This window comes from Leishmania infantum, chromosome 4 (assembly GCF_000002875.2).
Source record: "Leishmania infantum JPCM5 genome chromosome 4".
Lineage (NCBI taxonomy): Eukaryota > Euglenozoa > Kinetoplastea > Trypanosomatida > Trypanosomatidae > Leishmania > Leishmania infantum.
In genome coordinates, this window is record NC_009389.2 from 72,428 (window position 1) to 92,500 (window position 20,073).

Sequence of the window (20,073 nt, forward strand, 5' to 3'; positions counted from 1 at the left end):
TGTGTGTGTGTGTGTGTGCGTGGGATAACCCACGTTGATGGGGCACCTGTGCTCCTCCCGTCTTTTATCGCTTGTTCTCTGACCAGATGTTCGCGTGTTTGTGTGTGTGTGTGTGTGTGTGAAGAGTGAAGAGGGAGTGGAACAGACAGACATGGCTGCATGGATGGATCACGATGGGCCGAGAGGTTTGTGCCGGCGTGTCGTCTTCGCTGGCTGTGCCGCCTTTTTTTTTGCTTTTTCGTTGCCTCGTCGCTTTTCGGATGTGGGCGATTCATGTCGAGTGGGGGCGTGCCTTTGGACCGTGTAGGCTGGCAGCTAACCTTCGCTCGCACAGGCACGCCCACCCTCACCCCACCGTCCCTGCCGCTTCTCCCCTCCTTCTCCAGACGGCAAGTGCGCGCACCAGCCCGTGCGGCAGAATGCATCTTTTGTATGCTATCCTTCTGATTATCTATCGCGGCATGCATATATTTCTGGGGACATGACGGTGCGACGCGATCGTGGGGAAGGGGGAAGAGGAGGAGGACCGTGTGGCTCTCTTTCTCCAGTGCAAGCGTGATCTCTATTATATCGGGCACTGTTTCTTCTAGTCTGCATTCTCTATGGGAAAGGGGTCCCCAGTGACCCGATGGCCCCCTCCCTTCTCTCCCGTGATTTCCACGGTGCGTGTCTCCAAAGTAAGTCCCGCCCACCCCGCTCCACCTCACCGGCCTCCGTCATGTCTGCACTTGGTGAGAAAGGCGGCTTCGCACTCTCGCCAACAAACAGACACAGCCAATACACGTGTATTGATACTCTTGTAGGAAAGGCTCGCCCTCTCCCTGTCGGTATGAACTCTGTGTAGGGGGGGAAGTGGGCACGGTCGCCCACGCATCCCACATGTCGGATCGATGGAGACGAATATGCGGATTCGCTGAATGGCCTTGCTGTAACGCACACACACACACACACACCGGTGAAAGGAGAGAAGTATGCACGTAAGTGTGCATACATAAAGAGGACACGAAAGCAGAGCAGAGGCTCCCCCCTTCCCTCCCTCCCACTCCTCTCGGCCATATCCTCCCCGCCACGCACACGGGTGTACGTCTACCGACAGACTCACCCACATGAGCCGTCGGTGGGGCATGAATAAGCAGGCGAAATACTGGCGCTCAGGAAACCAACGCGTCCTCATGCACGTGGCGGCCTTTGCTCAGTACGGCTCGCCGCCAGCCCCCCTTCCTCCTCCCCTTCCCCCAGCCTTCTCTAGCATCGTGCACCTCTCTCTTCTTGTGAAAACTTCTCAGCCCCCCCCCCTCACGTCTGCCCGCGTTTGGCAGAGGTGTGCACACCCCTACACGCGCGCCTACGCACACCTCCGTGTATTCCCTGACCTCCCCCACTCCTGCACACGCACGCCGCTTCCATGCGGGCGGCTTGGGCGGCGACGGTGTCTCGGCGCCGGTCGCACATTGCGTGCGGAAGCTCCTCATCGCCGCTGTGGGCACTGCAGCCGCGGCGTGCCTCTTCCGTACATCGTGGCCGCGTCTCACAAGCGACGTCCGGCGCGTCATCGAATACGTCCTCAAGCCACGCATCGAATCGCCGTGGGCGTCGCCCCAAGAGAGGTCAGCCGAATGCGCGGCACATCGCTCCGGCAGCGGAGACTCGGTTCTCCGCCAGTTCCCATCGCATGGGATGCGGCCACATCGCCGACCGTGTCAAGAGACGCCGTCAGCTCGAAGACGCCATCCACGCCGCGCAGGCGTTCCGTAGCTGGTGTGTCATGCATGCACCATGCACGCAAGCCGCGGTGGGGGCATCCGTGTCGGCAACCGCTGCGCTGCGACCCGGTGAACTCTCCCCCTCCCATGCACCGGTGCTGCACCGGGTTGGCGGTAGTGTCGCCACGCTTGCAGACATCCGGTATGAAGAAGGCGCCAACAGCCGTACCGCACGGCACCACCTCGGCTTTAGCCCACCGACGGCACACACCACAAACCCTCCCCTCACGGCGGGTGGGGCGGTACCGCTGACGGAGCGCCGCATGCTGGAGCACTACGCGGTCCTCCTCCACAACGTACGCGCAGCCGCCACACGGGTCGCCACGTCGGACTACCACCGCTTTTACGCCGCGGTAGTAGAAGAACTGCTGGCTGCGTCTAAGTCTGGTGGCGGCGGTGGTGCCTTCTCGGTGCCACGCTCCGTGGTGTGGCAGGATGCTGCTGCATCAACATACCATGGAGAAAGCGGAGAAGACGCTACGGCGCAGGCCGAACGTCGCCTTGCCGCGTGGGCATCGTACTGGTACAAGGATCTGAAGCAGTGGCACTCGCGCCACGGCACGCATACCCCTGGTGCGGGTAACGCTGTTGACGCCCAGCAGATGCTGCTCCACGGCGAGCTCTGGCAGGACGTGCTTGACGGTGGCGATGGTATTATAGGAACACGAGAGGAAGACAAGTCTATGGCGGTGCTGCTGCTGCAGGGACAGTGGCGAGCCGCCATCGACAGCCTTCTTGAAGCTGACGCAACACCGCCCCGCTCCGCATCTGCCGCAGCGATGGAGCCGAACGGCAGCTCCACTACAGCCTCCCAACGGCCGTCCGTCGCGGAACTCTTCTCCACGGCGTCGGTGCGGCGCCGGCACCGCGTGCCGTGGAGACCCTCATCTCACCGAGGCTCTGCGAACTCGTCCAGCAGCACGCTTCCGCCGCTGCCGCGGCGGCTTGCCCTTGCCCCCGTGACGCCGGCAGAGCTGCGCTTACTTCGACATCCGCCGTCGCCCGGGTTGCGCGTGCTGCCGCACTCGATAGCTTCTAAAGTGCAGCAAGCGGGGTGCCGGGAGCGTCCTGCAGGGGAGGAAGTAGCGGCAGCACCATCGCTGCTGTTGGAGGCGGCCGCGGCTGCGGAGGTGGCAGGCGGCCGTGCCACAGGCATCCCGCCGACGTGTGTGGTCCGCCTGCGGCGTCGTCTATGGGTGCTGCAGCACCTCCCGCGCCACCTCCCAGCCTCTCTCGTCCGCTTCCGGGAACCGCGACGGCCATCGCTGCGCGCCGGCGGCGGCAGTGGTCGCGAGGTGCGGAGTGGGGCAATCCCTCACGCGCACCTCCTTCGCAGCCACGCGCTGGAGAAGCTGCCGTGGTACACGCTCTGCGTGCTTGGCGAGGTGTTGGAGGCGAGTGGGAACGGCGGCTCAACCGTCGCGACGGTGCTGCGCAACGCACGCACGCACATGTGCGCTGCGCTCTTCCTCAGCGTGCACGCCGACTACGCGGCCCTGCACGACTACGCACACACCCTCTTTCTCACGCTCGGCAGCAGCATGGTCGCGCGCGCGGTCGTCGCTCGACAACGACAGCGAGGACGCAGCGACGGCGACGCGGCCGTCACCGTGTTCGAGAGTGCCTTTGCGCAGACGGCCATCGCTCTGCTTCAGCCACCGCCGCCGGAGGCGTACGCGGCGGCCGGGCTGTCGCCAAGGTCCGCCTCTTCTTCCGGCAATGCGGCTGACTTTCTCGCGAGATCGTCGTCAGCGCGGACGCCAAGCTCCAGCACGGACATCACCGACGTTCACGTGGTGCCACCTCGTGTGTTTCGCCGCCTCTGCGCCGCCGTGCAGGACTGGCGCAACTACCACCTCTCGCTGTACTGTGAAACGCTAAGCCAAATTGCAGACAGCGACGGTATGGCGCTACGCGAGCTGGCGCGCGTGCTGGCAGCGCAGCCGCACGGCGAGGATGCTCTACAAGAGGAAGTGGCTGTGGTGCTGGCGCCAGAGAGCGCGGCCGCCATCGTCACGGCTCTCCTGCTGCAGCTCCTCGATCAGCTGTCACGACCGTCAGCGTCGCCCTCGTCAACGACGGCACGTGCCCCGCTATCCTTTCTGTCCAACGCACCTCGCACCGCCGGCGCACACGCCAGCGCCGGATGCGACCCGCAGGGTGCATCGCCCTCCCTTCCCCCACTGCCGCCGGTCCTTTGTTTCAGTGTGCCGCACGACAAGGCGCACGCGGTGGCCAGCTACTTCAAGGGCATCTTCCATCCGTCTTTCTTCAGGCGCGTGGTGACGGCGGCGCCGTGCACGAATGGAGACGAGTGCCAGTTGGGTGACGACGGCGCCGCGGCCACATCTACCATCACCACCACGATCACGACGGGTGCCCGCACGGCAGACGAAGAGAACGGTAAGGCATCGGCGCTGCCGTCCTTTGTTTTGCCGCCGGCCGAGTGGGAGCGCAACGCCGCCGCGCGCCTTGTCGGTCGCACGCTGCGGCGCCTCGACCGCTACCCGACGCGCACAACGGAAGCCTTCTTCGCCCGCTACGTGCGTGGCGACGATGTGCACTCGAAGAGGGAGGTTGGTGAGGAGGGGGGCTCCGAAGCAGCCGCAGCCCAGTCGTCTTCGACGACGGTTGCGCCTCCGCTCGCCATGAGCCTCTTTGTGGTGAATCTGCAAGCTGCAGTGGATCACTGGCGTGAGCGCCACCGCAGCCCCATCCTCGGTGTTCCACCCCCAGCGTCAAGTCACGCACAGCAGCAGGAGCAGGTGTCCCTACCGGCTCAGCCATCCGTGAGCGCAGCACGAGACGGGCGCACAGCCGACACAAAATCGGCCGCTACCGCAGCGGCCACGCCCGCGGGCGCGGAGGCCTCGTTGACGGAAACTGGCAAGGATGGCTTACCTGGCCCCATCGTTTTGCTTGCGTCCCCACGGATGCTCCCGCACGGACTGCACGCGGTCTACAAGCCTGCCGGCGTGAACTGCACCCTGCACGCGCACTACCCGTCCCTCGTCTACCCGTTTCTCACTCGCGAGCTGCCCTGGAGGGCGAGAGGGGCGGTAGCGGCGGATGGCAGCGACAGGAATCGTGGAGCTGGTGCGTCGTCCTCCCCAGTCCCCTGCGTGCCGGTGCTTCGTCAGCAGGGCCTCGTAAACCGCATTGACGTGGGCACGAGCGGCGTCGTCCTTGTTGCTCGCACCGCTGCCGCGCTGCACAGCGCGGCCGACGCGATGATACGAGAGCATCACATGCGCAAGACGTATCGTGCGCTCGTACAACGGTGGCCTCCCTTCTCGTCCTCGTCCTCGTCCAGCGCGTCCACAGTGCCGTGCGGCGATGACAGCGCAGCAACGGCGCCGCTCTTTAGCGTGTCGCCCTTCTTGTCCCCGATGGCGAGCGCCGTTGTGTGCGCACCGGTGTACGCGGCTGGCGCCACGGCGTCCTCGATCCGCCGGCGCTCAGCACTGCCGCTGAGTCATGGTCGCCAACTTCAGCCGCCCGGGCAACCAAGTGCCGATGCGCTCGCAGCCTCTCGCGCCAGCTCGACTCTGTCGTGGTCATCGAGCGTACACGTCTCTCCCTCCTCCTTAGAGAACGTGCATCAGCAGTACGCCACCCTGCACGCCGCTCTACAGGACCAGCGGAATGCCATCACGCGCTACCGCGTACTCGAGTACTTCGCGTCTGCCGGAGTCGCCTACGTGCAGGTGGAGCTGCGCAGCGGGCGGCGGCATCAGATACGGCAGCATTTTGCGCAGCTCGGCTTCCCTCTTGTTGGTGATGCTCGCTACCACGCCGGGGTAGTCGCAGGCCACGCGGGAACGACGTTCGGGATGCAGCGAGCTGCGCTCCACGCCTACACGGTTGACATCCTCGCCACCACAGACAGCGACGGCCTGGCGAGCGGCGAGGAGGTGCCCGACCGCGTGGTGGTGCAGGCGGCGCTGCCAGCCGACATGCATCGCGCTCTGCTTGCACTTCGGCAAGCGGAACAAGCCAAGTCGGGTCAGCAGCAGCAGCAGCGGCAACCACAGCAACCTCGTGGCTGACGTGAGCCTCCCACCGCAGGCGAAGGGGAGACACGAAATGGCGTGGCGACGTCTCTTTCCGTCTCTCTCTCTCTCGCTCGCTCCAGCTCATGCTGGCCGCTTGACGCTCATCCTCACATGCAACACGCGCACGCGCATAACCACATGGACGCACTCGCACGTATGCATACACCTAAGCTACTTCCTCTTCCTGCTGTCGCTTGGCCTCTTCGAGGAGTCATCGTCTGCGCGCCGAGAGGCAAGGATGTCCGTGTCTGTGTGGAGGAGAGAAGGAGCACACGTGACGGCAGAACTTGTGCACTCGCGCATCTCCGCAGTGGCGTCATCATGGCCCGCCCGCCTGCTTACTCCATTCCTCGCCTGTCCCTCTCTGTCTTCCGCTCATCGCCACCACTGCATCTTTTCCTATCCTCCCTTGGTCCTTCTGCCACCGCCTCCGCATCTGCCACTCGCCGCTCCCCTCGTCCGTGATGGCACCCCGGTGACACGCACCAGCGACAACCACCGCGACTTGTGGCGAAGCAACTCACGTGCAGCTGCCGTTAGGGAGGGGGCGTTGGCTGAGGGACGAAGGTGACAAGTCGATCCGAAGCGCACGCACGCCGACACCCTGTTTCAGTCGAGTACGCACTACACAGTAGGAATTCAGCCATTGCAAGCATACGCATGGCGCTGCCTTCTCCCACCTCCTCCGCATCCGCGCCGCCCAGCTCGCGCGACAAGGCCAGCTACTGCCTGCAGCAAGCGCAGGCCGCGAAGGCGGCTGGTAACGCCGCGCTGCAAGCCGGCAATCCACGCGGTGCCTCCTTCGAGTACAAAAAGGTGTACCTCTACCTCGCCGAATACCTTCCATCGGATGTGGCTCAGTCAGCTTCCTCTGTTGCTCTGGGATACAGCAATGGCGGTGGCAGCAACGCTGACGGCAACAGCGGGCTCGTGCAGATGCTGCAGCAACAGCAACGTCGCAAGCAACCAAAGAATGTGGCGGCAGCAGCGGTGACTGGTCACGAATCGTCAGCGTCGCCATCAACGGCGGAGGAAGCAGCGCTGCTCAAGCTGCAGGAGGAGATGACGCAGCTGTACGCCACCACACTCAACAATCTCGCGCTGGCCCATATGAAGCTGGGGCGTTACCAAGAGGGGGTGAAGTGCGCGACTGCCGTGCTGGAGCAACCGGCGCTGCGAGCCGCTCTCGATGCCGGCGCGGAGCAGTGCACCTCCGCTCGCTTCAGCGACACCCCGGCTGGCAAGGCACTGCTGCGTCGCGCCGCCTGCTACGTCAAGCTCTCCGACTGGGCTCTCGCCGAGGCGGATATTCGCACGTTGAGAAGGGCAACACCAGAAGGAGCTCCTGCGGCCAGCGGTGGCGATGCCCTTGATACGGCGGTGGTGCAGTTGACGCAAGCGGTGGAGCAAGGTCGTAAGGCAGAGGCCGCGAAGGAGAAGAAAATGATGCGGCTCATGTTCGCGTAGCGAACGAAGGGTGGCGGTGCAGGGCGAGGGGGGAGGGGGCATGAAGACGCCCACCCAGGCAACGGATGCGCCTCAAAGGGGGTGCGGGGGCCCTCCCCGGAAGTCGTTTTCCGTTCCATCACGCGCACCACCACCAAGACCACGTAAACGAAAGCGAGAACCCCCCCGCTGACCACTGAAAGCGGCAAGTGCGCATATCAACGCCGGAACACACACATACACAGCTGCATGCATGTGTACAGTGTGGCACATTCAAGTAGCAAGCACGTGGGCGCCACACATGTGTGTGTGTGTGTGTGTGTGTGTAGGTGCGGGCATGCAGGCAAGCCTTGTGTCTGCGCCTACATTATGCCGTCTGCTCGTTCCGCCACCTACCCGCTTCGCCACTTCCTCTCTCTCCCTCTTCCCAACCTACCCCCCCCCTCTCGCTCCACGAAACAATGTTGTGCATCTCTTGCACGCCACACTCGAAGCAGTCTTCTTGGCGCCGTTGACGTCGTGGAGCACACGTTTTCTTGTCTGCTGCGTGTGTTGTTGTTGTGCCTGCTCCAGTCTGCAGCAGGCCGAGAGGCGGTAGTGGAATCCACCACCCAACCATACACCCACAGTCACCAGGGAAAGCCGGAAGCACATAAGAATAGAGGATGCGGTGCTCTGCGCGGCGTGCCAACGTGGCGGCGCTGTACGAGTTCGTTGATGGCAACTTCCTCAACAATAAGCGGCCCGCCATCCCGGGTGGGGCGTGGCCGCTGGAAAGCTTGCGCCGCAAGAGTCTTGCCGACCTGCAGCAGATATGGTTGTCCTTGCTGAAGGAGCGCAACATGCTGAGCACCATCAAAGAGCACTACCTGAGGCATCAGGAGGAGCTTGGGGCGATGCCGGCGCCGTCGCGGCTGAAGATGGTGGAAGAGTCGATGGAAAATGTAAAGAAGGTCGTGAAGGAGCGCGACGCCGAGGCGACGGCCGAGGCCGTGCGCATCTTCAAGGAGCGCCTCGCCAAGGGCATCTACCGCTACCCACCAGGGCCGCCACCCCCACCTGGGGCCCACGATCCGACGAGCACGGTGAAGCTGGTGCTGAGTCGCCGCGTCGACGAGGAGCGGCTGCGGGAGTTGCTGGGCCGCTTCGATGTGTTCGAGGCGCACAAGGGCATTGTGACGCTCACGATGCAGTTGCCCGAGGACGTTCTAACGCAGAAACGCGACGCGGAGCAGCTGTGGCAGCAGTACATGGCAGAGCGGCGCGATGTGGAGGAGTACTACAAGTGGCCGGGCAGCAGCACAGGGAGCGCCGAGTCGGCGAGTGTGTACGACCACACGGTAGTGGAGCTTGCCCCGGGGGTGTACAGTGGGCACCGCGGCACATCAGCAGCAGAGTCGAACTGTGTGGACAACAGCAACGCCGGCGATCACGGCGTCATCCAGGCAGCGCGGCTGCCGGTGCCGCCACCGAAGACGCGGCCCCCGCCCCCGCGCAACCCACTCGAGCACATCAAGTACCAGCAGCGCTCTGTTCTCAGCAAGGCGGTCATTCAGCTCGGATACTTCCCCAACATCACGATAACGGCGCCGCGGTTCACCAAGGCGGATGACGTGCCGCGTCCCGTACACCCGGACGAAATCGAGGGTCCGTGGGAGGTGCGCGTCACCTACGACGCAAAGGACGGACTGGACTACGTGCAGTCTCTCGGCCTGACGTCCATCGACGGTGCCGCCGTGCTGTCCGTGGAGGAGGCGTTTCCTGAAGCGGCGCAGCCGTACGCCGCCGTGGACCCGGTCTACCAGGAGGCCGTCCGCCGCGAGATGGCACAGGAGGAGACGCTGATGAAGTGGCCGAACGTGCCGAAGTGGAAGTACCAGTACGACCTTTACACCAAGAAGCACCTTGCACAGGTGGTGCAGTACAACTACTCGAACGTGGTCGACTACGTGGACCGCGAGGTGCTCCTGACCGGCCGCTCCGTCTGGGAGTCGCCGATCGACATCGACCCCACGTGCGGCGGCATGAAGTCGGTGCCGGCGCACGCGAAGAAGCCGAAGCGGTACATGACACACGGCTTGGGCGAGGTCGGGGTGACGGACATCTAAAGAAACGTGGCCATGGTGGTGCTGCCAGGGGTGCTTGGCTGTTTCAAGGTGAGGGCGGGGGTGTTCGAGACCGTGCGCAGGATGTGTGTGTGTGTATATATGTGTTGATCTCGTCAAAGAATAGTCGGTGGGGAGGGTCGGCGTTGTCGCGGTAGTGTATGCATGCGCACTTGTTCAGAATAGCGAGAACGAAGATGGGCATATCGCATAGAGCTGGCGGCGACCCCGTTGCGCACCTTCGCGCGCCGTCCAGTAGGCAACGAAAAGGTGGTGCATGGGGGTGGGGGGGTTGCCCTGTGCGCCCTCGGTGCCGTCACCCCACCCCACATCGAGCTTCATGGCAATCTCACTTCTCTCTTCTCTCCTACTCAAACATGTATGCGTGGCGTATGACTGGTTGACTGCCACGGGGGGAGGGGTGTCGTTGATGGAAACACGCTCGAGCACACACACAGAGCGCGCGGGAGAGATCAAGAGAGTGTCCATCAAGTCTTTTCCTCGTCATTTTTTTTTGGTATCATGAGTGTCCACGCCACTGAAGAGGCCATCAGCCCACCCTCCATCAGCGGCCACGCGGGGCGGCAGCACAGCACCTCTATCATGTGCGCAGAGGACCGCGCCGACAACAGCAGCGGCGCTGGCAGCTCTGCTGCAGCCTTTCGCAGCAGCAGTTGCGTGAGTGCCACCGCTAGCGCTGGAGGTGTTGCAGCCGGCGGGCCTCTCACGTCTTGGCGCCGATCCTTCTCACCTTCCAGTGCCGCGAATGCCTTGAGCGGTGGCTGTGCGCCCATCACCACCGTCCACAGTAACAGTGGCGTCGGAAGTGGAGCGTCAACGCAGTCGCGTCTGCGGCCGTCGTCCCTGCAGCACTGCCGAGCGTCTAGTGTGATGTGGGGTGGACTGGTGGGTGCGCGCGGTGGCACAGCGGCAGCCGGCAGCAACACCAACGCGTCCGCGGTCACCAATGTATATACGCTGCAGCTGCCGGGCGACGACGGTGGCGTTGAGATGGCCGCGGCAAAGCCGTTGCTGCTGGGTGCACTGCGCATGCGCGAAACGTACAAGGGCGTGGACAAGGGTCACTGCGAGGTGGGCATTGGCGGCACCGGCAGCGGCGCATCCAACAGCCTCACCAGCGCCGCCACTTTGGCTGCCGACGCGAGCCGCGCCACGCATTCAATGCAAGGTGTCCCGCACCCGCCCCAACCCGCATCCCAGTCGCAGCACCTACAGACGCAGCAGCAGCAGCAGCAGCAGCAGCAAGTCCCCTCACCACCGCTCATGACAGGGCCCACCACCCTGCAGCAGGTGGACGGCGTTTTCCACTGGTCGGACGAGAAGACGCCAATCGCCTCGTGGGCGCAGTTCCGCGCCGACGTGCTTGCACTGGCGGCGTGCGTGCAGGACCCCTCCTGCGTTGCGGCGAGCAAGTACCGCCTGGAAGTGCTGGAGGAGAAGTACCACCTTCACCGGCTCTACAACGCTGACGTCGAGGAGAACAGCGACCACTACCGCCGCGGTGGCGGCCTCTTCGCGAACGCCTGCCGCGTCGATACCTGCGTCGGTGCCGCGACCGCAATGAACGCTCAGGTGCTGGTTGAGTATATCCAGCGCACCGTTGACGAGCGCGGCGACGACATTGTCGGCGTGTCTGACAGCACACCACTGGGAAGAGGGTTGGCCACGGCAGGTGCCAGCGGCGGCAGCAGCGGCGTTGTGGGAGCGTCGGGTGGGGAGCAGCTGACGCTGGCTCGCGTCTGCGAGCTGCTCGACTTCCCCGAACCTTACCTACTGACAGTGGAAGGGCTTGGCCTGCAGCCGTCGGTGAACCGCGCCTTGCCGTACTACGACGCGCTGGACCCCTCGATGAACGGCGGTGGCCGCAACAGCGCCGCGCTGCTTCGCCTTTTTCTCTCCCTTGACCAACGCCCACAGTGGGGGGCGTACCTGGCGGGTGTGGTGCTGCCGTGCCTGAGGCGCAACGAGCTGCGCACGGGCGGTGTCCAAGCGACGGAAATGACTCTCGAGATCACGGGTGCGCTCGCCCAGGAATGGGAGAACACGGCCGCGTGGGTGCGAACGCACGAGCTCGATAGCTTCTGCAGCAACCAGTTCCAGCTTGCCTTTCCAGTCACGAAGTGGTGCAGCCGCGGCGGCAGCGTCGGGAGTGGGGCGTTCTCCTTCTTTGACATGCACGTCGGCCGCGCATACAGCGGTGAGGCGTGCGATGACCGCTCGATCACCGCCAACAACATGCACGGCGTCGGCCGCGGCCCCTCTGACTCGGTGGCTAACGGGAACGCCGCCTCTGCTGCCGCCCTCCCACCCGGCGCGAGTTCTGACGAGGCAGTGAACTACGACAACTACCAGCAGCTGCTCGACCACATATTCCTCCCTCTCTTCATGGCCACTCTGGCGCCGGAGGACCCGAAATACGTCGACCTCGCAACGCTGCTGCAGCACACCGGTGCTATCCTCCTTACTGGCAATGAGAACGCAGACGTCATGGGCAGCACCGCGGCCGGCGGTGGTGAGCACGGATGTGCGAACGGCACTCGCGCGGATGGTGGCGCTGCAGCCGGCAAAGCCGCGGCGCTGCATGTGGACGCGATGAGCACCGACTGGCGGCGTCGTCCGGCTGACACGCCGTACACGGAGCCCGTCTCTCTCACGTACCTCTGCTACTACATCTGGGCAAACCTGTGCTCACTCAACGCGCTGCGCCGTCGTCGTGGGCAGAACGTGCTGCAACTGCGTGTCGTGGCATCAAGTGCCACAATGCCAAACACGTCCTCGGCACACGACGCGAGTCTGCTGCTGCTGTCGTACCTCATCGCTGACGTCGTCGTCGACGCCGTTGCGCTGGACCGGCAGCCGGTACTGCAGTACCTCTACGGTCTTCACCAGATCGGCGTGGCCATGTGCCCCATCGCCCGTAGCAGTCTCGGCACCACAAGCCTGGACGAGCACCCTGTGGCACGACTGCTGTGGCGCGGCTTGTGCGTCTCGCTCTGCACCCTCAACCCTCTATACTACCACTCCTCACAGGAACCACTGTTGGAGGAGTACACAACGGCGGCGAAGATGCACCGCCTCTCGCCGACCGACATCAGCGAGATGGCGCTGTACTCCGTGTGCATGTCCTCGTTCGAAGACGAGGTGAAGGCGTCCTGGGTCGGCGCAGGCCTCCTGCGCGACGGCTGGCGGGCAAACGCGGTCGAGCTGACCAGCGTACCGACGGCGCGGTTGCAGCTGCGCTACGAGTCATGGACGGCGGAGCGTAAGCTGCTGCTCCCGCCGTCCGGCTCCCCGGCAGGCTTCCCTACAGGGGCCGCAGGGTCCGTCGCCGAGATCGGGTCGCCGTTGGACGACACGCAGAGCATGGTCCGCCGCGACATGGCCACAGCAGCGAGGCGCTTCACCACTACACCGTCGCCGCATCGGAACGCATCCAACGCCTTAGCCCCGGATGGGCAAGCGGGCATGGGCTTGACGGGCGGGGCAGCTGCTGCACTTCAGTCGCAGGCGCCGTACGCCGTGCTGGACCCCGCCGTCGACTTCCCGCGCGCCACCCTCATTGGCCCCTTCGACCGCGACATCCAAAATGCCCACCTCGTCCAGGCGCTGCATCGTGCCCTGGACCTTCGCCACCAGTACTGCTCGCTGCCGCTACCACCCGAGCCTTCCTCCAGCGCTGGCGCCGCCGCTAGCGACTCTGTGAGCAACAGTGACGTCAAGGCCGGCTGGCTGGCGGCGCTGACTCACGACCCGCACGCGGTGCTGCCGCACCCAACACAGTCGATGAGCTGGGCCTTCAAGGGCACCGTGCCGTCGTCGTCGCCGCATAAAAAGACGAGCGGAGGACATGCCGCTGGCGCCACCGGCGCGTCCTCGATGGTGCACGGCGCCAGCTCGTACCTGCAGTTTGACGAGGATGAGTGGAAGTACAAGACGGTTGAGGGCATCATTGTGCCGCATGAGGTGCACCAGATTCCGCGTCTGCCGCAGGACATGTACCACTACACGGAGTTCTGCAATCACGTCGAGGAGATACGTTGTCTTATCGACAACATCCGCGTCCGAGACTTTGCACTGCGACGGCTGCAGCTGCTAGAGCACCGCTTCAAACTACACGCGGCGGTGAATCATAGCCGCGAGCTCGGCAGCACAGCGGCGCGTGCGTCGCACAACCGCGACTTTTATCAGTCGACCAAGGTGGACAACAACATTCGCATGGAGACGGGTATGACAGCGCGCCAGCTTCTCGCCTTCATCGTGGATAAGGCGACGCACAACGGCGACGATATTGTGTCGCACCCCAAAGGCAAGGAGCCGCAGACGCTGCGCCAGCTGCTTGCGGACCTGCACATCACGGCAGACACGCTGACGGTGGACGACTTGAACGTGCAGGCCGGTGCAACATCGAGCAACGGCGGCGCGCCGCAGAATCCGTTTGCGTCGGAGGGGCAGCAGCAGGACGAGCTGCTGACGCTGCTGTTGAAGACAGACAACCAGATGAATGGCCGCTACTTCGCGGAGCTGACGAAGCGCACCTTCGAGGAGCTGTCGCGCGATCAGCACACCTTCTCGGAGAGCCGCCTATCCGTCTACGGCGCCAGTGCCGAGGAATGGGCGCTGCTGTCGCACTGGTTCGACACCCACGGCATGTCCTCCTCGCACAACCAGTGGGTGGTGCAGGTGCCGCGCATCTACAGCTCCCTCCGCAAGGCGGGCCGCGTCGCCAGCTTTGCCGAATACCTCGAGCACGTCTTCGAGCCCCTGTGGCGCATCTCGCTGCACCCGAACAGCGACCCTCGTCTTTTCCACTTCATCAACCACATTGCCGCCTTCGACTGCGTCGAAGATGAGCGGCGGCCGGACGTGCCCCTGCACCTGGCGATGCGCTCCCCGCACGAGTGGACAACGGAAGACGAGCCACCGTACAACTACTACCTCTACCACCTGTACGCCAATCTGCGCTCGCTGAACCGCTTCCGGCAGCGGCGCCGCTTCTCTGTCTTCTCCTTCCGCCCCAGCTGCGGCGAGGCCGGCAGTGTCGACCACCTCATTGGCGGTTTTCTGCTGGCGCAGGGCGTCAACTACGGCGTGCGCCTCGCCGACAGCGCGCCGCTGCAGTACCTCTTTTACCTGGCGCAGATTGGTGTGACGCTGAGCCCGCTCAGCAACAACACGAAGCTGCAGTTGAACTACCTGCACAACCCCTTCCCGCAGTTCTTCAGGCGTGGGCTGCGCGTCTCGCTCGGCACGGATAGCCCGCTGCTCTACCACCACACGCAGGAACCGCTGCTCGAGGAGTACTCTATCGCCTCCAAGATATGGAAGCTGAGCCCGAACGACCTCTCCGAGGTGGCGCGCAACAGCGTGCTGCTGTCGAACTTCAGTTTAAAGTTCAAGGAGGAGAAGCTCGGTGCCATGCACTTCCTTTCCAGTAGTGCCGGCAACGACGTTGCCAAGACGCACCTGTCCGACGTACGCGTCGCGTACCGTTTCGAAGCATATCACACGGAGGTGGGCTTCCTTGAGTACATCTCCGGCCTGCATTTTCACCGCGCGTTGCTGACGCTCGAAATGGAGGCGCAGTGCATGCAACTGTACGGCGTCAACGCGAACGACAGCAGCGGCAGTACCGGTGGTGGCGTTGTCGTCCTCATCGACAAAACCCCGAAGGAGGCAGACCTTGTGAAGCTGGAGGCACAGCGCACGTGCATGCAGCGGCAGCTGCGGGAGCTGACCAGTGCCGTCAGCGAGCTCCACAGGCAAAACCGGCTCCTCACAACGAAGCTCGCAGAGGAAAAGGAGCGTGATCAGCTGGCGGCGCAGCTGCGCCGCCGGCGGGTCGATGCCAAGTTACGTGAGCTGCAAAACCTCGTGACGCAGAAAGAAGTGCGCCCGCACACAAGGGCAGCATCAGAGCACCAGCAGCCGCGGGATACGCCGGACGACGATAAAGGCGATGTGGACGCCGACAAGAGCGGCGTTCCATCCGTCCCTCATCAGCTGACGCCGTGTGCGGCTTCGGTGGTGTCGCCGTCGCCGCTCTCCTCTATGTCGCTGCGGGCAGGTTCGGCGGCTGCGAGCGTGCCACCAGCTGCAGTGGCGTCAGTCGCTACGCCTAGCGCGCTTCCACCACCGTCTCCGCCAACTCTTCACGCACCGGCCGACAGCGCCAGCAGTACGCTGCGCAAGCAGCAGCAGCAGGGCGACGCCGTGGCGCAGACACGTCGACTGCTGGCGCACACGGAGTCTCTATGGCGCACCTCCTTCGTGCAGGCCGACGGGCTGCACGGGGCGGATGGCGGCAGGGGCAAGCAACCGCTCCCGCAGCTGCCTCCGTTGGAAGCCACCATCACCTCCTCTTCCTCGCAGCCGTCGGCGTCACCTTCGTCACTGCGCAAGCGATGGTCACCATCGCCACTCGTCGATGATTAACGGTAGAGAGAAACAGAGGCGGGGGCGATGTGGGAGAAGTGGGAGAAGCGAATATGGAGAGGGGGAGGGCGGCGACGGCGGCTGCAGACGTCGGCGAGATGGCATGCCCATGTCGCATCAGCCGCAAGAGCTTTCTCTTCTTCCCCCCTCCCCGCCACATCCTCTGTCTGCCTGCCAGTCTGATCTCTCCTCACCCACCCACCCACACGCAACCTTGCGCTGCCAATGTCAGCGCCGTGGGCCTCGCACACCTGCACGCCCACTCGTCTGGGGCGGCAGTCCAGGGACGGACGGCGCAGAGACGTCCCTGGCCGCGCCCGCGTGCGGATGTACCTGTGCGTGCAGCCGTTCTGTGCACACGTGCGTGTGTCTTCTCCTCTTCATGTTCTTCACCATCATGTACAGTAGCACTCGTGCGGCACGGCGGCGGCGGCGATGGTGGTGGTCGCCGCCGCCGCCCTGTTCCTTTATGTATGGCATGGTCCATCAATGACGGCTTGTGCGCACAGAGGCGTGTCGGTCTCTGTACAGAGATCTGCATGGCGTATGCGTGTGTATGCGCTGTCCTTCAGCACAGAATAGAAAACGAGTGCGCATCCCCCCCCTCCTCCTCCTCCGCTCTCGCCCAAAGTGAGCGAAGGAAGTGGCGCTGGTCGCAGCCACGAGGAAAGAGTTGCTCATCCAGAAGCAACGTGAATGAGGAGGACGACAGTGCGGGAGCAGGGAGAGGTGGCGCACCACACAGGGGAAGCTTCCCCTCCCCAACGTAGACGTCCTTTCTTCACGCCGCCGCCGCCACCATATCAACCTCGCAGTTGTTGCCCTGATGTAGGCAATGACACACACACACACACACACACACACATGCTCACACACATCTCCGTTGCACCTTCCCTTCCTTATCTTTCCATTGACCTTACCTTGCTCCTCTATACACGCACTTGCACCCTCATCCCATGCGTGCGTTACCCCGTTGTGGTGTACGCGCAGGCAGCTCAAGAGGGCATCTCTTCATGCCTTGGTCTTCACCGCCGTGCCCCTCCCGTCACTCGCATCGACTTACTGAAGCGACGCGCTTGCTTTCAAAATAGCGATACCTTTATGCGTCTGCTTGCAGGTAACATCCCCACTATCCACTCGTGAGCTCGCCCGGAGACTCACGTCTTCTTTTCGGCGTATCTCCCGAGCCCGTCCCCGTCAGACGTTGTGCCGTAGTAGACTTTAGCCTCCCTCCCTCTCTCTTTACCCTTGTGTAGTGGATGTAGCGTCGCGTATACGTAGAGGCAGTAGTAGTCGTCTCTCCCACCCCCTCCCTCTCTGGCTGCCCCCCCTTTCCGCTTTCGCCACTGTGTGCGAGCTTGCCTCTCCCCTCCCCTTCCCCCCCTCTCTCTCTTGCGTTGTTCGTAGTCGCACGAAGACCATGCGCAGTTCACGTCATCTGTGTGGCCTGCCCACTGTCCGGACTGTCGCGGCAACGGGCTGGCGCTACCACCGTCACGGGGCACCGGAGAAGGTGCTACAGTATGAACGGTATCGTGTCCCCTTCGACCGCACGAGTAAGCAGGTGGTGGTGAAGATGTTAGCGGCGCCAGTCCACCGGCATGACAAGAATCTTATCGAAGGTCACGGGGGCCCGATAGCGGTGCCCAAGGCGTGTCTGCCACACGTCGCCGGTGTCGAGGGCGTCGGCGTGGTCGAGGAGGTCGGCTCCAACACGAAGCTAGCGCTGAAGGAGGGGGACATGGTGTGGATCAACAACCCCTCCGTTGGCAGCTGGGCGACGCACATCGTCACGGATGCCGAGAACCTCGATGTCGTGCCTTGCCGCGCGGATGTCGATATTGAGTACCTCGCCTCGCTGTCACTGTTCCACACGGCGTACCATCTCACACACGACTTCGTGAACATCCAGCCGAACGACGTCGTGCTGCAGACCGGCGCCTCCTCGTCCATCGCGCAGATCTGCCAAGGCTACCTGCGCGCCAAGGGTGCGAAGCTCTTCCAGACGATGCAGCTGGGCCGCACAGAGCACGCCCACCTGCTGGCCTTCTTCAAACTGCGCGGTGCCTTCGCGGTCGTGCCATACAACTACGCCCGGACGAACTACATGCGCCGCCTTCTCTCCGACGTGCCGCCGCCGAAGCTGCTGCTGAACCACACCTGTGGTGGGTACGCCTCGAACCTCGTCAACCTGCTCGGCGACAACGGCGTCTGCGTCACGTACGGCAACACGAGTCATCAGCCGATGCAGATCTCCAACATGGACGCGATCGCGCGCGGCGTTCAGTTAAAGGGCTTCTTTCTGCCGAGCTGGATTCAGCGGCACACGCGCGAAGCTCGCATGCGGGTGCACCAGAACGTGGTGGAGAGCATGACCATCACGCAGGGTCACGGCATCTTTCGCGCACAGCGGTTCAAGATGGACGGCGACTCGGCGTTCGCCTTCAGCAACGCCTGGGACGCCCCGCTCGCCTCGCGCAAAGCAGTGTTGCGCATAGTCGGCGAGTACGGTGAGTGGCGTCGCCCGCGCTCTGACCAGGCGGGGTGGAACATCGGGCGCGCCGTCTGGGAGGACATGCTGCAGCAGATGTGGGAGTCCGCCGGCACGACGGAGAACCCGCAGTCGATGAAGTACTACACGCCCTTTGACGACATCCACTCGTCCTTCTACGACGCGAAGCAGTCGAAAGAGTTGGGGCACCGCGACGTGTTCTTCCGTCGTCCCAACGCACCGCGCCACAACGCCGCCGAGCAGCAGCAGCAGTAGTCGTAGCTGATGGCAACACGCCACATGCATGCGTGTGTTCGCGGAATGGGGAGAGCGCAGCACACTACTGCTCCACCTCACAAAACAGGAAGAGGTGAACCACGCACAAGGCGATGCACGATTTGCCGCTTGCGTGGTTCTGCCGCTCCTAGTGTGTCCTTCTCTTGTTGATGGCAGCCCGAGAAGCCGAATGGTGTGTTGGCGATGGCACTGCACCCTGAGAGCGGGGGGGGGGGGGGGGGCAACGTTGGTGAGCGTTGTCGTCGCCCTTGCGACCTCTCGTGCTCGTCTTCGCTGTCGCTCTCCTTCTCCCTCCCTGAATGTGTGTGATGATTGCCTGAGCGGCGGACGAGTCCGTGCAATCGGCAGCCCCTACCACCATCAACCCTCTTTCCGCGTCGTACAGCGCAGAAACGGATGAAAGCAGGGGCGCGCGCCGGGGCAGAACCGTCGCGGAGCTTCCCGGCCGAAGGAGGGCGTGTTTCTACTCGTATTCAGCGTGTCGGCCTTTGTGCGCGTGCGGCTATTCTTATCTCTCCCCACTCCACCCCGCTGTTGTTGGTGTTGGTGTTTTGCGAGCACCGGCGTGGGAAGGGACGGCTGGAAGCCAACGGCCACAACGAGGTAACGAGCAAGGCGAAAGGAACAACGGAATCGCCGTCCAGTGTGGCAGGGTGTACCCCCAGTGGATGTAGGAGGAGGCCCGTGTGTGTCCGTCCGTGACCGGGCGGCGGAACAAGGACGATGGTGTAATTTCCTTCCCTTTCCACTTGCCGTGTGTGTGTGTGTGTGTTTGTGTGTGTATCGGCGTAGATGGCGCCTGCCATGCCGAGTGCTCGCCCGATTCCCTCTTGTGCTGCTCTCTGCGGTACGGCCGCCCACCCCCTCCCCCACCTTCGCCCCCTCTACTCTTTTTTTTCCGCCTCACTCCTGCGTATATGTTTTCCAACGACACGCGCACGCACGCCTACGCCATGCTTGCCTCCACATGTGCCCTGTCTCGCTCTCTGTGCACGCCTACCGTCGTTCCTGCAGAGCTGCTTTACCACCAGTCGCGTTGTCTTTCGCGCCAGGCTCTCGCTGCAGTGTGTTACTGTTGGACGAGGGTTGTGTGTTCTCTATGCGGCTTCTGTCGCTGCTCTCTGCCCGCCTGTGACACGTGTGTGTATGTGTGTGTGTGTGTGAGCCGTTGCCAACGTCTTCCTTCGGGTCTTTCCCTTTCAGGCATTTTTCGGGTCGTGGCGCGGGGAGGTCACGCACGCATCGCATCGGTCCAGCGAGGGGAAAAAACAGCCAGACAGAGGGAAGGGGGCAGCGGTGCTTCGTCGAGGGACCGCGACAGAACCCGCTCGTGCTCTCTCCCCGTTCAGGTACTTCAGCAGTTGCGTTGTACGCACCCGACACAGACACCTAAGCACGCATATGTGCTCGCCAGTGTCAACACCTGCGGTGAGGACCCTTGACGGGGTGCGGTGTTGGACGGC

The 20,073-nt window shown here is 63.5% G+C and overlaps 5 protein-coding genes across 5 annotated transcripts; all 5 read left to right on the plus strand.

Moving 5' to 3' along the window:
* Positions 1–1,405: 1,405 nt before the first annotated feature.
* Positions 1,406–5,812, plus strand: LINJ_04_0240 (RNA pseudouridylate synthase-like protein; the record flags this gene model as incomplete). Its single annotated transcript, XM_001462825.1, has 1 exon — positions 1,406–5,812. The coding sequence occupies one exon, from the start codon at positions 1,406–1,408 to the stop codon at positions 5,810–5,812; it is 4,407 nt and encodes a 1,468-aa protein (XP_001462862.1).
* A 666-nt stretch (positions 5,813–6,478) lies between these two features.
* On the plus strand, positions 6,479–7,285 carry LINJ_04_0250 (conserved hypothetical protein; the record flags this gene model as incomplete). Its single annotated transcript, XM_001462826.1, has 1 exon — positions 6,479–7,285. The coding sequence occupies one exon, from the start codon at positions 6,479–6,481 to the stop codon at positions 7,283–7,285; it is 807 nt and encodes a 268-aa protein (XP_001462863.1).
* A 644-nt stretch (positions 7,286–7,929) lies between these two features.
* On the plus strand, positions 7,930–9,372 carry LINJ_04_0260 (conserved hypothetical protein; the record flags this gene model as incomplete). Its single annotated transcript, XM_001462827.1, has 1 exon — positions 7,930–9,372. One exon carries the CDS (start codon positions 7,930–7,932, stop codon positions 9,370–9,372), a length of 1,443 nt encoding a protein of 480 aa, XP_001462864.1.
* An 888-nt stretch (positions 9,373–10,260) lies between these two features.
* Positions 10,261–15,822, plus strand: LINJ_04_0270 (putative AMP deaminase; the record flags this gene model as incomplete). Its single annotated transcript, XM_001462828.1, has 1 exon — positions 10,261–15,822. The coding sequence occupies one exon, from the start codon at positions 10,261–10,263 to the stop codon at positions 15,820–15,822; it is 5,562 nt and encodes a 1,853-aa protein (XP_001462865.1).
* Positions 15,823–17,242: 1,420 nt separating this feature from the next.
* LINJ_04_0280 (conserved hypothetical protein) lies at positions 17,243–18,589 on the plus strand (the record flags this gene model as incomplete). Its single annotated transcript, XM_001462829.2, has 1 exon — positions 17,243–18,589. One exon carries the CDS (start codon positions 17,243–17,245, stop codon positions 18,587–18,589), a length of 1,347 nt encoding a protein of 448 aa, XP_001462866.1.
* Between the last annotated feature and the right edge of the window lie 1,484 nt (positions 18,590–20,073).